General features: G+C 43.0%; 1 protein-coding gene across 5 annotated transcripts in view; it reads left to right on the plus strand.

Moving 5' to 3' along the window:
- Nucleotides 1-13691, plus strand: part of MYOF (myoferlin) — a 176378-nt gene that overhangs the window by 69728 nt on the left and 92959 nt on the right. For all 5 annotated transcript variants that reach the window (XM_081554035.1, XM_081554046.1, XM_081554058.1 and 2 more), the window contains exons 6-13: nucleotides 2312-2475; nucleotides 3315-3443; nucleotides 7129-7191; nucleotides 7277-7327; nucleotides 8459-8489; nucleotides 8961-9076; nucleotides 10273-10399; nucleotides 12388-12491. In XM_081554035.1, coding sequence (XP_081410161.1) covers nucleotides 2312-2475; nucleotides 3315-3443; nucleotides 7129-7191; nucleotides 7277-7327; nucleotides 8459-8489; nucleotides 8961-9076; nucleotides 10273-10399; nucleotides 12388-12491 — 785 coding nt within the window. The remainder of the gene's footprint in view (nucleotides 1-2311; nucleotides 2476-3314; nucleotides 3444-7128; nucleotides 7192-7276; nucleotides 7328-8458; nucleotides 8490-8960; nucleotides 9077-10272; nucleotides 10400-12387; nucleotides 12492-13691) is intronic.

Below are 13691 nucleotides of genomic sequence, written 5' to 3' on the forward strand. Positions count from 1 at the left end.
TATTCAGTTACATAGATAATTAGGGTATTCTTTTAGGGACGGAGAGTCTAGCTACGAGCCCTGGGGCTCTTCCTTCTGGGGGCCTGGATTTCCAATTGGTATGTCGTTTCCATAGATACTGGGCATATAGCTCAAAGTCCACAGTCTGGCCCAAGATGGAGTCCTACTTTCAAGATAGAGCCTGTTCTGTTTGTTTCCTCCTTCAGCAGCCAGCAGGGGCCACTCAAGTTGTGGTGCATGGGCTTCTTATTGCGGTGACTTCTCTTGTTGCAGAGTACAGGCTCTAGGGCACAGGCTGAGTAGTTGCAGCACATGGTCTTAGTTGCTCTATAGCATGTGGAATCTTCCTGAACCAGGGATTGAACCCGTGTCCCCTGCATTGGCAGGTAGATTCTTAATCACTGAACCACCAGGGAAATCCCTAGATTGAAGGTCTTTAAGGTCTGTTCTTTTCTAAATTCTGTGGGTCTGTGACTTCTTGGAAGACTGAGGTGTGGCTCCAGAGAACGTTGGGTCAGAGAAGCAGAGGGCAGAGGAACAGAGTGGGAAGGCACACTTGATGAATTGGAGACAAAGAGGGGGGCTTCAGAAGACCCTGCAAAGTGCCAGGAGGAGAGATTCTCAACTCATAGAAGTATGTGTGATCCCCAGTGTCCAATGCCATGGAAGGTGAAGCACGAGCATTCGGAAAAGGGTACTGAGCTTAGCGAGGAGAGGCCGTGGTTGGCCTTTGTGGAACAGGAGCCAGACTTGAATGGGACGAGCAGGAATGGAGGGGTGGTGAGGAGGAATGTTCCTCCTGGGCTAAACATTAGGGAGACCCTTTACTTCCTTGTGGTTGGTTGTTTCTCACTCTGTGCCCTGTCCCCCGTGCTGCCCACTGACTGCCTCCCTTCCCTACCCCATTACTGCTCTCTAGGAAGTGCTCCAGTAAAACTGACTTCTCAAGAAAAGTTTAAAGAAGAAAAAGAAAAAGATTAATTTGTTGGGTGCTGTTTTGTGCTAGGCACTGTATTAAAGGCCTTGCATATAGATTAATTTCATCTTTACAAAAACCTTGTGGTAAACACTATTAGTTCCTCCTTTTTAAGAATGAGGAAACTGAAACAAATGAAGAGGCTACTTAGACTCACGTAGCTCAAAACTGGAATTCCCACGCAGACAGCATGACTCCAAAGCCCAACCTCTAAGAGCCATGCTACAGGGCAATTGGGTGGAACGAATTCACACTGTGATGTGAGTGACTGGCAGGTGACTCCATATGGAAATTGCCTCCTGCCATTTCCATATGGGATCATCAGTAAAGGAGGAGGTTCAGGATCCAAAGGTAGGGAGTACAGGTGCTGGTATTTTTTAGACAAGGTAGTTAGTTGGTCTTCTAGTCTTATATTGTACAGATTACTAGGAGTTTAAACTTTTTGTGTATTAAAAAAAACAACTGAAGTTTGTCACTGAGTTTTAAAAAGTTTGTGAGTAATAAAAGGAGGAAACATAGAAGACAGAGTTGATGTTTGTCATTTATAGGAGAGAAAGATCCGTGCGTATTTGAAGGCAGAGGGAAGGTCCCTATGGGGAAGGAGCCACTGGAGGTATTTAAAAGGGGGACCATTTAAAGGGTCCTCAAAGAATCAGAAGGAAGTGGGCTCTCAGGGATGGGAGGAGGTTCACTCGAGCAGTGTTTTCCCCGCTGAGTGTGAAGGGAAGCTAGGGGACAGATGTGTATGGAAGTGACAGACTGGGAGGATGGAGCGAGAGTATGATGACCACCTCAGTCTGCTTGGCAGGAAACTGGAGGCCAGTTTCTCATCTACCATGAGGGTGGAGAGGGCATTCGTGATCAGGAAACTCAGGCAGAAAGCAGACAGTACAAGACCTCACAAGTGAAGTTCTAGAGAAAAGACCTGCAGTGGGAAGGGCGGAGTGGAAGCCTCCCCAGCAAGTCTCCAGTTTCCCTGGCATTTCCACACGTCACCGTCCTAACCACAGGCAGATCCCTGACCTCAAGTTGGTTCCCAGATCAGAACAGAATGATGGTCTGGCTGAGTCCATTCGTACCATCTCCTCTTCTCATGCTCCCCGGGGCCTCTGGCATTCTCCTAGTTACCTTGAAGACAGCCTGAATGAATGTCGTGTTGCACGTGAACACATTTGCCTAAAGAATATATACCTGAGTCACAATTTGTCCCAAATCACTGTCACCAAGAAGCGCCTCCCTCACCTGCAGCCTCAGCAGCATGGAAAACTCTCTGGAATGTTTAGGCTCATACAGGATGAGGACTGTCTCTGAATGCATCCCTTTTTGGTATTTTAGGAGAAGAGGAAGATGGAGGTGATGAGGACAGGTTGGACAGTACGGTCAGGGTCCCAGGCCCTAGGGGACCAGGAGGGACCATGTCGGAAGCTCACCTTGCCCAGAGGCTCACAAAAGCAAAGAGCAGCCGACGCATGCTGTCTAACAAGCCACAGGACTTCCAGGTAGGAACAGCCCCAGGGCCCCACATCCCTATTGTACCAACACCATGTTGTCTAGCTTTTGGCAACTGTGGTGGTGTTAGAAGAGCTTCTGCCTATGGGCAGTGGCTCAACTAGTAAACAGGAATGTAAGGGCATAAACTCAATGAGAAGAGTTCCCCGTCTTCTGCAAGCAGCAGTAAATGTTGTCAATCCGGATGAGGCTCTTCAGAGAAATAAAATTCCCTTTGGTGGTAGGAAGTGAGAGAGTTAGTCATGTCTGACTCTGTGACCCCATGGACTGTAGCCCACCAGGCTCCTCTGTCCATGGGATTCTCCAGGCAAGAATACTGGAGTGGGTTGCCATTCCTTTCTCCAGGGGATCTTCCCAACCCAGGGATCAAACCTGGATCTCCCACACTGCAGGCAGATTCTTTACCATCTGAGCCACCAGGGAAGCCCAAGAGCTAATCAAGGAATGGAAGCACAAGTATTCTGTTTTTTCACAGCTCTGGCTGCTTCCTTGGGAGACAGCCATGGAGGGGGTTAGTACCTTCCAGGGATCAGGAAGACCAGGTAGGAGGCTGACTCTGGGCAGCAGCCTCCACCCTGCCCTGTGCTTTCCCAGGCCAATCTGGACTACTGAAAGCCCATCACAGCTCTCGGTTTTGGCAACCTGACCCCAGTTCCCATCACGAGAATGGGCGCAGGTGGACGTTCCCTGTCTTTGAGCGCCAGTACATTGCAAAGCTGCGCTGGTTTCGGTGGTCCTTACTGATGAATGAGCCAAGGTGACACCTGTGGATTCTCTTACTTGTCATGCTGGGAAAGGGTCAGTGACGACTCCCCTTCGGTACTTGCAGATCCGGGTCCGAGTGATCGAGGGCCGGCAGTTAAGTGGCAACAACATCAAGCCTGTGGTCAAAGTCCATATCTGTGGCCAGACACACCGAACAAGAATCAAGCGAGGGAACAATCCATTTTTTGATGAGGTAAACGGGCAAATGCATGTCCTTGTGCGTCTGTTTTATTTATGTGTACTTTCTCAGCTTCCACCCACTTCTCTACAGTCCCAAGTGGAGAGGAACACATGTGCAGATTCAACTGTACACAGAGGACAAAGTTCCAGCCTTAAACATTCTGTGCCAAGAACCTCTGGGTCTTGGAGTCACATGGCCTGCTTCATTATTGGTTCTCAGAGAAGCCCGGTGTCTTTCTGGTGGTTTTACAACAACTTCTGGAGGGAGCCCTTCCAAATGGGTCCTTGCACCTCTTACCATGGACCACACAGAACACTTGGGACCTGCCTTTGCTCTTTTTAATTAGCAAATGTCTCTGAAGGGTGACTCCATGTGACTTAAGTAACCCAACTTTTTAAAGGTGTCAAAACCTACTTGGCTATAAAAACAATATAGGTTAGAAGAAGCAATTATGAGCAGAAAGGGTTTTTTCCTCCATAATGAGATTATAGCCTGTTCTGATGACCTCTTCTGCAACACTCTTCAAAAATGCTGAATACCTTGACAGTTGTCTTCAATGCCATGAAACTCCACATTTAGGACTGTGAAGAGAAATGATAAGTTTGGGGAATTTTTCACATGCCAGCCTTACTCCGCCGAGGAGCCATGTTTCTGAGATTCCTGGGGCCTCATGCCCTGATCTCTGAGGCCAGGCATTTCCTACCACAGCTTCCTCTCACAGTTCCTCTTAGTTCCCAACAGCTTGTAATCCCAGCCCTGGCGCTGGTTCTTTTTTTCTCTGTTCACAAAAGAAACGGTTTTTTTTCTGTGTGGTGCTCCTGGTTGGTTTCCTATGTTCAACTTGGCCCCCAGCTTTTCAGAGGCTCCATTTTGTTCTCACTTCTGGCTTCTGCTTAGATGAATCACAGACATCGTCAGGCAGCTAGGTGGTGTCAAAGCAAACGTGAGAGGTGGGTGCGTTCAGAGATGAGGCCCTGGAAGTGGACTTCAGGGAAGGCTGGGTGAAAGTCATACTGGGGGACAAGACAGGATTGCAGGAAGGACAACATATTGGACACGTGATGCCTAGAGCATAGGACCCATCCAAGTGTTTACTGAAGGAAAGTTACACAGCTCAAAATAGCCTGGACTTAAAACTCCCCTCCGGGTCCTCCCCACCATTCTAAGAAAACAAAGAACTCTCTCACCCGAAGGAAGAAAAATGGACATTAAGGTTGATTACGCCGAGCTCCCAGCCGGTCCAGCCTCTGGCCTATCTCCAGAATTCCTTGCCCCAGCTGTTTAAGAGATAACTACTCCAAACAACCTTGGAGAAGAACAGGCCCCCTTAAGACAGTAGATTGCCACATATATGCCTATATATACTTACTCTTTTCTTGGGTTAGTGCAGCAGCTCACTAATCTGACTGCTGACCCTTCTCACCTCATTAAAGGTGATCTGTTCCTGTAAAGTGCCGGTCCCATTCTTTTTCCTAACCTCGCCTTCTCTAACTCCCTTACCCGACATTTATAATGCAAGATAAAGATTCACTCAACTACATCTGTAGGAAGTCCACCTCAGAACTTACCATTTTAATGAATACTTTTGAAATTAGATTTCTTAGCTAAAGGGAAGAATCAAATAACTGAGCTTCTAAACAGACCAATTCATAAATCAATAAAAAGATTTTATGAAAAAATCTCTAGTTTACATACACATTTTTAACCAAGTGATTCAACTTGGTATCACCAAAGGACAAATGGACATGTGTGTCCTGATGTGATATAATGGAAGTAATCAGCATCACTTGTGTCATTTGTCCAGTGGTCAAACTTGAATCTAACAATGAGGAAACACTGACAAAAATCCAGATTGTAAGATATTCTGCAAAGCAACTGGTCTTGATAGAAATAAATAACAAAAATAAGCCAGGAGTACCATTCTAGATAAAAGGAAACTTAGGAGATACAACAACCACATACAATGTAAGATCCTCGAGTGAATCCTAGATTAAAAAAAAAAAAAGCTAAAAAGAACTTTTTTCAGAACAAGTGTAGGAATTTGAAAATTGACTGTGTTACATGTTAAATTTTTTGGGTGTGATAATAGTGTTGTTGCTGTTCAGTCACTAAGTTGTGTCTGACTCTTTGCGACCCCATGAACTGCAGCACACTTGTCCTTCACTATCTCCTAGAGTTTGCTCAAATTCATGTCTATTGAATCAGAGATGCTATTTAACCATCTCATCTTCTGTCGCCCTCTTCTCCTTTTGCCTTCAATCTTTCCCAGCATCAGGGTCATTTCCAGTGAGTCAGCTCTTTGCATCAGGTGGCCAAAGTATTGGAGCTTCAGTTTCAGCATTATCCTTCCAATGAATATTCAGGGTTGATTTCCTTTAGGATTGACTGGTTTGATCTCCTTGATCCATTATATGAAAAGATGTTCTTGCTCTTCAGAGATGAGTGCAAATTTTTTTACTTTTTGAAAATAATCTTTTATTGTTTTTACTTTTTGGAAATAATCCCCTCCCCTGCCACTGGTGATTGCTTTTATTTATTTATTTAAGCATGTTTTTCTTTTGAACTTTTTATTTTGTATTGGGGTATAGCCAATTAATAATGTTGTCATAGTTTCAGGTGAACAGCAAAGGGACTCAGCCATACGCAGATGTACTTTTAAGGAGTGAAGTATTGTATTATCTAGAACCTTCTTCCAGATAGTTCAGTTTAAAAAAAAGAGTGATAAAGCCAAAAGCCAGTGTCCCAAAATTATAGCAATGATTCTTTCATTTTTTTCATTTCATTTTTATTTAACAGAAATTTAAAATATTTCTAAGGAAAATGTAGGAGAAAAAAGTCTCAGTTTAAATAAATGCTCTGTCTTTCTCTTTTAGGATTAAAGTCTATTGGCACATAAAACTTTGACTTTATGGTGAAACCTCTACATACCCAATTTTCATCTTCCAAGAGTCAACCTTCTTAAACTTAGCTGTTACAATGAGTTAAAATGTGGTCCATACTGACTCTACTGAGGCACTAACAGTATCTAATGTGTAGAGTTGGCTTTACAAATATTTTGTTAGAAAGAGCAAAATTAATCACTGATTACAGATAATAGCACTAAAAATGGAAGAAAATTAACCTTAACTTTCCAGATCATGCAAACCCTAAGCACATGAAATAACCTTGATCTTTAATTAGCTGCTGCCACCACCAAGTCGCTTCAGTCGTGTCCAACTCTGTGCGACCCCATAGACGGCAGCCCACCAGGCTCCCCCGTCCTTGGGATTCTCCAGGCAAGAACACTGGAGTGGGTTGGCATGCCCTCCTCCAGGGGATCTTCCCAACCCAGGGATCATACCCATGTCTCTTATGTCTCCTGCATTGGCAGACAGGTTCTTCACCACCAGCACCACCTGGGAAGCCCTAGCTACTAGATACCTGGTGCCAAATGAACAATTCTATTTAGTTAAATAAACACTATGCACAATTGTTACTTAACCCTTTATCTGATATACAGAGTTTACCTTGAAGCTCACGATGCTTAAGCTTCAGAGCCTTTTCCGAGGTCCTGCAGTAGGTTCACGTGGTCACACCTAATTTGAAGTTGTGTCTTGTATGTTTTTTAGGAAGGCCCCTCACATTTTAGCATCAGATCCTACTAAACCTTAATCCACCTCTGTTGACATTCAAACATTTTCCCTTTTTGTTTCAACAGTTATTTTTCTATAATGTCCACCTGACTCCTTCTGAACTGATGGATGAGATCATCAGCATTCGGGTAAGGGGGCCACGGAGTAGGAGGGCAGTGCTCACTAGCTGCCAGATGAAGCCGGTAATCTTCTCACCACTCTCCTTTCTTCCAGGTTTATAATTCCCATTCTCTGCGGGCAGATTCTCTGATGGGGGAGTTTAAGGTGGGTGTCCACTCTCTGTTTCATTCAACTTAGGTCAAAGGTGGGCGCTTTCATGATGAGGAGTCTGGTTCCTGGCCAGGACTCAAGGAACCCATCTTGGTGACATCAGAAGGTTATATGTAAGGCATTGATGCTATGATTATTGCTGAAAGCCAGACACAAATGCTGTGGGGGCAAGAAGCCAGTTGAGTGTCCTCTGACTGGAGTCTAGTCAACTTCCAAAGTACAGCACTTAGCACTTGATCCCACACTTAGTCCTGGAGCAAGATGCCTGGGAGCTGCCATACCAGGGCCCTTCACAGAGTTCCTGTTGTGGCTGGAAGCCCAGTACATTGCTACAGTGGGAAGAGTACTGGCCTGTGGCAAGAAGCCCATTACCCCGCTCTACTTGCCAGTAGCCCAGAGTTCTATCTACTAAGTCAGTTATAAATCTGGTGTATGACAGGCAAGCCAAACCAGGGAAGAGAATCAACCTGCTTTTCCAAGCAGTTCACACTGGGCTTATTGATAAAGACTTGTGCCTTCTTAGTGATTCCACATGGAATGGGCTGCGTCTTGAAGCAAGTCTTAGAAGATGATTTGGGTCAGTTCATACCCTGTCTGCCATTAACTAGCCACTTGTAAACCTCTCTGATGCTTAGTTTCTTCATCTGTAAGATGGAATTATTGTGAAAATGAGGTGAGATACATTATATAAAGCACCTAGCTCTTGGTACATTGGAGTACCCAATCAAAGGGTCTATTAATATTAGTATTAGAATTAATTGAAGGAAAAGGTGGAGGAATACTCAATAAGTAGTCCCATATGGTGACCATAGTCCAGGTTTGCTTGGGTTTGAGGGTTTCCTCAGAATGTGAGACTTTCTGTGCTACCGGAAAAGTCCCAAGCAAACCAGGCCATACTGGTCACTGTGTCTCTTCCAGCTGTGAGACTAGCTCATTCATTCAAAATGATGGATGGAGAGCCTTCAGTGTGTCACACAGCTCAGAGACAGTAAGATGGAAATGGTGGGTCTTAAAGCAAGTTGTCTAGCCAAAAGCCTTATTTTTTTAAGTGTAATAATAATAATAGATGCTAGAAGTGACTGAAGTGATTGTAAAATTTGTTTGAACTATTTTATATTTTCCCAGATCGATGTTGGATTTGTTTATGATGAACCTGGTAAGCAATGTTTTCCCATGAACTTGAACACTCTGGGAATCAAGAAAATTTGAGGGGTCAAAGAATCAAAAGTGATGTTTTTCTTGATTGAGAAAAGGAAAGGCTATACCCAGTGGGAATTATGATGGCAGTTTAGTATGGATGTCTTTTTTTATAATCTAATGGTAATCATCCTAATGGAAACAAATAGATAATTTCTCTGTTCTGTGAGGCTACTTTAACCTTATCAAAATCAAATTGTAGAACCAGTGACTAGAGCTGAGAGAGTCTTGTTCAGTCACCCCAGGGCAGGATGTGGGTGGAGAGTCAGTGTGAAGGAGAGAGCATTAAAATAGAGCCTCATCTAGGGAGTATGGCCCGTCATGAAGACACATTGGAGGAAATACTTGGTTATCTTACCGCAGATGGAATCATGGACCTGTCAGCTTCTCTTTAGAGTATTCCTGTCCTTTTACGCCCTCTTTATTTTAGGTCATGCTGTCATGAGGAAATGGCTTCTCCTCAATGACCCTGAAGATGCCAGCTCGGGTGCTAAAGGCTACATGAAAGTCAGCATGTTCGTCCTGGGAACCGGAGATGAGCCTCCTGTGAGCTCCAAATTCTCTATCCTCTACATTTTTTCACTAAGAAAGAGGACCAAGAGTTAAGCAAGTGGGCACCAGTCATTGTGAAATGGAGCAGAGCTTCCAATCAACAACTCCAATCCTCCAATTCCTTCAGTTTTCTGGAATTTGTTATTTTCTTCACAACAGAATTATTATTCCAGCTCACTTAGCTCCTTCCTGGTGTCTGTGAGCAGGTTTTTCATTCAGTAAAGATATGTGTGTTTTTACGAGTTCCCCACATCACTGCATCTACAGAACCTGGCTCCGTTGCAGAATCAGGCATTGCCACCTAAGAGGACAGTTGTTATTCTAGAGAATTGGGCAGCAAGCCAGTAGCCAGAAAGAAAGTAAAAGAGCTTCAGTAACTGTCTCTCTATTTAGTGCTCAGAAGATTAAAAAGGACACATAATTTTCTCATAATGTATTGGTCAAAGAAACATGAGCATTGATTTTTGTAGGGCAGTTTTGAGGTTGAATTGGTGCTAAACTTTTAAGCTCGAAACACAGGAAATCCTAATGAAAACAGTTATGATTGGTTTTATTTATTTATTTTTTTTTCGGTAGCAGCAGTTAATTCTTCGTTTTTCAAATTGGCATATAGTTAATTTACAACGCTGTTATTTTCAGGTGTACAGCAAAGTGAATCAGTTATACATGTACATATATCCAACTCTTTAAGATTCTTTTCCCATATATGTCATTACAGAATATTGAGTAGAGTTCCTTGTGCTGTGCAGTAGGTCCTTATTAGTTATGTATTCTATATATAGTAGTGTGTATCTGTCAATCTCAATCTCCTGATTTATCCCTCCGCCCCTTCCCCTTCTGGTAACCACAAATTTGTTTTCTTCAAACATGACTCTATTTCTATATTGTAAATAAGTTCATTTGTGCTATTTTTTTAGATTCCACATATAAGTAATATCATATGATATTTGTCTTTCTCTGTTTGACTTACTTCACTCAGTATGACAATTTCTAGGTCCATTCATGTTGCTGCAAATGGCATTATTTTGTTCTTTTTTTAATGGTTGAGTAATATTCCACTGTATATATGTACCATATCTTTATCCATTCCTCTGTCAATGAACATCTAAGTTGCCTCCACGTACTTAAATTTGGCCTCTTGAAGTGCTGCTTTCCTCTGTGTATAATTTGCCACTCTGTGTCCCCAATAGCCTGAGAAACAAGATTGTGATAATGACAGTGATGACGTGGAAAGTAACTTGTTACTCCCTGCTGGCATTGCCCTGCGGTGGGTGACCTTCCTGCTGAAGATCTACCGAGCGGAGGACATCCCCCAGAGTATGTATTGATTTAATCCAGCCCCAGGATGTCAGCTACCTGCATGATTACATGTGATAAAAATAATCATACTCCAAATAGTGTTGGTGCTCCCTGCCATATGTCTTTCTTCTTAAAGGCCTTCATAGAGTTATTTTCATTCATTTTGGCCCTTTTGAAAACTACCTAAGCAGATTCATGGGGCAGCCTGTTGGTCCCTAACCCATGGCCCTTATGGAGCCTTTGACCCATTCATCTCTGTTCTCTCTCTCTTCTGGGTTCCACACTTTCCCCTTATTCTAAAGGATACCAAACAGAGGTCAGCAGTCAGCATCGCCAACTCCTTTCATCCCAAATGAAACTGAAGTTCTATAAACAGATAAATGTGTTTGCTATCAGAGTATTAAAAATGGCTGAGCCAAAGTTGTAAGTGCCAATAACTAGAATTCTGTCACTACTGTATTAAGAGATTGGGTGCATTTAAGAGAATTCCTTAGACCGATTCCATTCACAGAGGCTAATCTAGTTGCTTGCTTGTCCTTGCTGAGGACCTGGCATCCTCTCTGCCTTGCCTGGTGTGCCTGCTTCCTGCTGGGCCCTGGGACATAGGACCCTCTCCCCATCCTCAGGAGGCAGCACCACTGTACAGGCCACGGAGCTCTTCAGGATTTGCTACTTTTCCGCAAACCCCTCCCCTCTAATGCCTCCCCAGCCCATCTTTCCCTCGGAAATATCTTAAATGAAGTAAATAAATGAAACCTCAAGTTATAATGTCTACTTGGGCCTGTTCAACTGAACTCTGTTCACTTTTTTTAATTGGAGTATAATTACAATGTTGTGTTAGTTTCTGCCGTATAACAAAGTGAATCAGTTGTCTGTATACATATATCCCCTCCCTTTTAAGCCTCCCTCCCACCCTCACCCCACCCTTCTAGGTCATCACAGAGCACTGAGCTGAGTTCCTTGTGCTATACAGCAGCTTCCCACTAGCTATTTTACACATGGTAGTGTATGTACATCAATGCTATTCTCTGTTTGACCCACTCTTGCCTTCCTCTGCTGTGTCCACAAATCCGTTTTCTACGTCTGCATCTCTATTCCTGCCCTGCGAATAGGTTTATCAGTATCATTTTTCTAGATTCCATGTGTATGTGTTAATATATGATATTTGTTTTTCTTCTTCTGACTTGCTTCACTCTGACAGACACTAGGTTCATCCATATCACTACAAATGACCCAATTTCTTTCCTTTTTATGGCTGAGTAATATTCTATTGTATATATGTGCCATATCTTCTTTATCCATTCATCTGTCAATGGACATCTAGGTTGCTTCCATGTCCTGGCTATTGTAAATAGCACTGCAGTGAACTTTGGGGTACATGTATCTTTTTGAATTATGGTTTTCTTTGGGGTGTATGCCCAGTAGTAGGATTGCTGGGTCATATGGTAGTTCTTAGTTTTATAAGCAACTTCCTTACTCTTCTCCATAGTAGCTGTATCAATTTACATTCCCACCAACAGTGCAAGGTCTATTCACTTCTTAGTTTGTTAAAACAGAGTTCTGTTGTTTATAGGTGATTAAACACATTATGATTATGCCAGATTTCCTGGAGTTACTCAAAAAAAGATGAGGCCTATATGTTTACCTAAAGAACATTTTCCAAATTGCAGCTAGGCCTCAGTTTTTGAATTACCCTGTTTGGATGGACTTTTTTATTCTATTGGTTTCCTCAATAAGTGATTGATTCTCAACATAGTAATTTATGATTTTTTTTCCTAAGACGCTCCTGTTAATTTTTAAATTTTGTGGAGAGAACATGTTTTCTCTTTCTCTCAACTAAGACAAAGGATTTCTGCAGTCCAGTGCCACTGGTACTTGCCACTTTTCAGAATGATTCTCATTGCAATGGTTTTTCCATACAGAAGACAATTTTTAATTTTGCTGAGTGATTTCTGTTCTCTTAAGAGAATCAGATTTGATTTCTTCTGTGACATGTTCCTTTCCAGTGGATGATGCCTTCTCACAGACAGTAAAGGAAATATTTGGAGGCATCGCTGATAAGAAGAACCTAGTGGACCCTTTTGTAGAAGTTTCCTTTGCCGGAAAAAAGGTTTGTATGTGATCTCAACGTAGATGCCTCTAGAAACATGTATTTAAACCACTGTGCTTTCTTTGGAGTGATTTCCTGCTTATTCTTTTTTAAGTAGCCCCCTGATGAGCTGGGCACTGTGCAGGAACACAGATTATCAGACTCTGAACATGTCAGACATCTTAGAGGTTTATTTTGGAGTGGAAAGTATGCAGGACTCAAATTAGAAAGATTTGGTCTTTTGTAAGAGTAGTAGAAATGATTTCCCAGGTCCCAGCATTATCTTACTCCTACACAAAGTCCCTAGCCAGCAACAGTGATCCCTGGTCAATGTGGCAGGAGTCCCCACCCTCTGAAATCTAATGCCTGATGATCTGAAGTGGAGCTGATGTAATAACAATAGAAAAAAAGTACACAATAAATGTAATGCACTTGAATCATCCTGAAGCCACCTCCATCCCCCGTCCATGGAAAAATTGTCTTTCACAAAACTGGTCCCTGATGCCAGAAAGATCAGGGACCACTGTGTAGAGGAGAGCCTCCAGGACCCAGCTGCCTATTTCTATCATGTTTCTTACCCATCATGTTCCAATGAGCTGCAGAAACTGCAGAGTCTGGCAGGGGAAACCATCTCAGTCCTCTGATGAGAGCTGAGGGACTCTTGGTGTAGGAACACCTGTAACTACCACTTTCACCTACAAAGATGGTCAAAGATTGTAGAGTGGGATTCCATAGTAGAATAACGGTGTACCACAGTCAGTTCTAGGCATGAGGAAGTAGCATCTACTACATATTGGAACCACGTGTATGTGAAAGTGAGGTTTGGCAACACACACACAGGGTTATGTCCCAGGAAAGTCAGTGGGAGATGGCAGAAAAAGTCTCAGTTCTGGAGCTAAATGAGGCCAGGTTTAAATTCAGACTTCACCTCACTCCATAGCAAGTGAAGTCAAATTCTTTAACCTCTGATTCTCAATTCCCTGAATTACATATGAGGATAAGGATAATCTCAAAGGATTGTTGAAAGAGTTAATTCAGGAAGTAAACAGCGGGAGCCTGCTAAGTATTAGATACTGTCCCTCACGTTGGAGATAAAGAAGTGAGCGGGACAGTCTTGACTCTCATGGAGCTTACTGTGTGATAGAAGGGACAACAATAAGCAAGCAAATAAAAAGTTGCATAATTTCAGTTAGTGCTGAGTACTAAGCAGAAAATAAAGAA

The sequence above is a fragment of the Giraffa tippelskirchi genome, chromosome 2 (genome assembly GCF_054371585.1).
Source record: "Giraffa tippelskirchi isolate mGirTip1 chromosome 2, T2T-mGirTip1v1.2.pri, whole genome shotgun sequence".
NCBI lineage: Eukaryota > Metazoa > Chordata > Mammalia > Artiodactyla > Giraffidae > Giraffa > Giraffa tippelskirchi.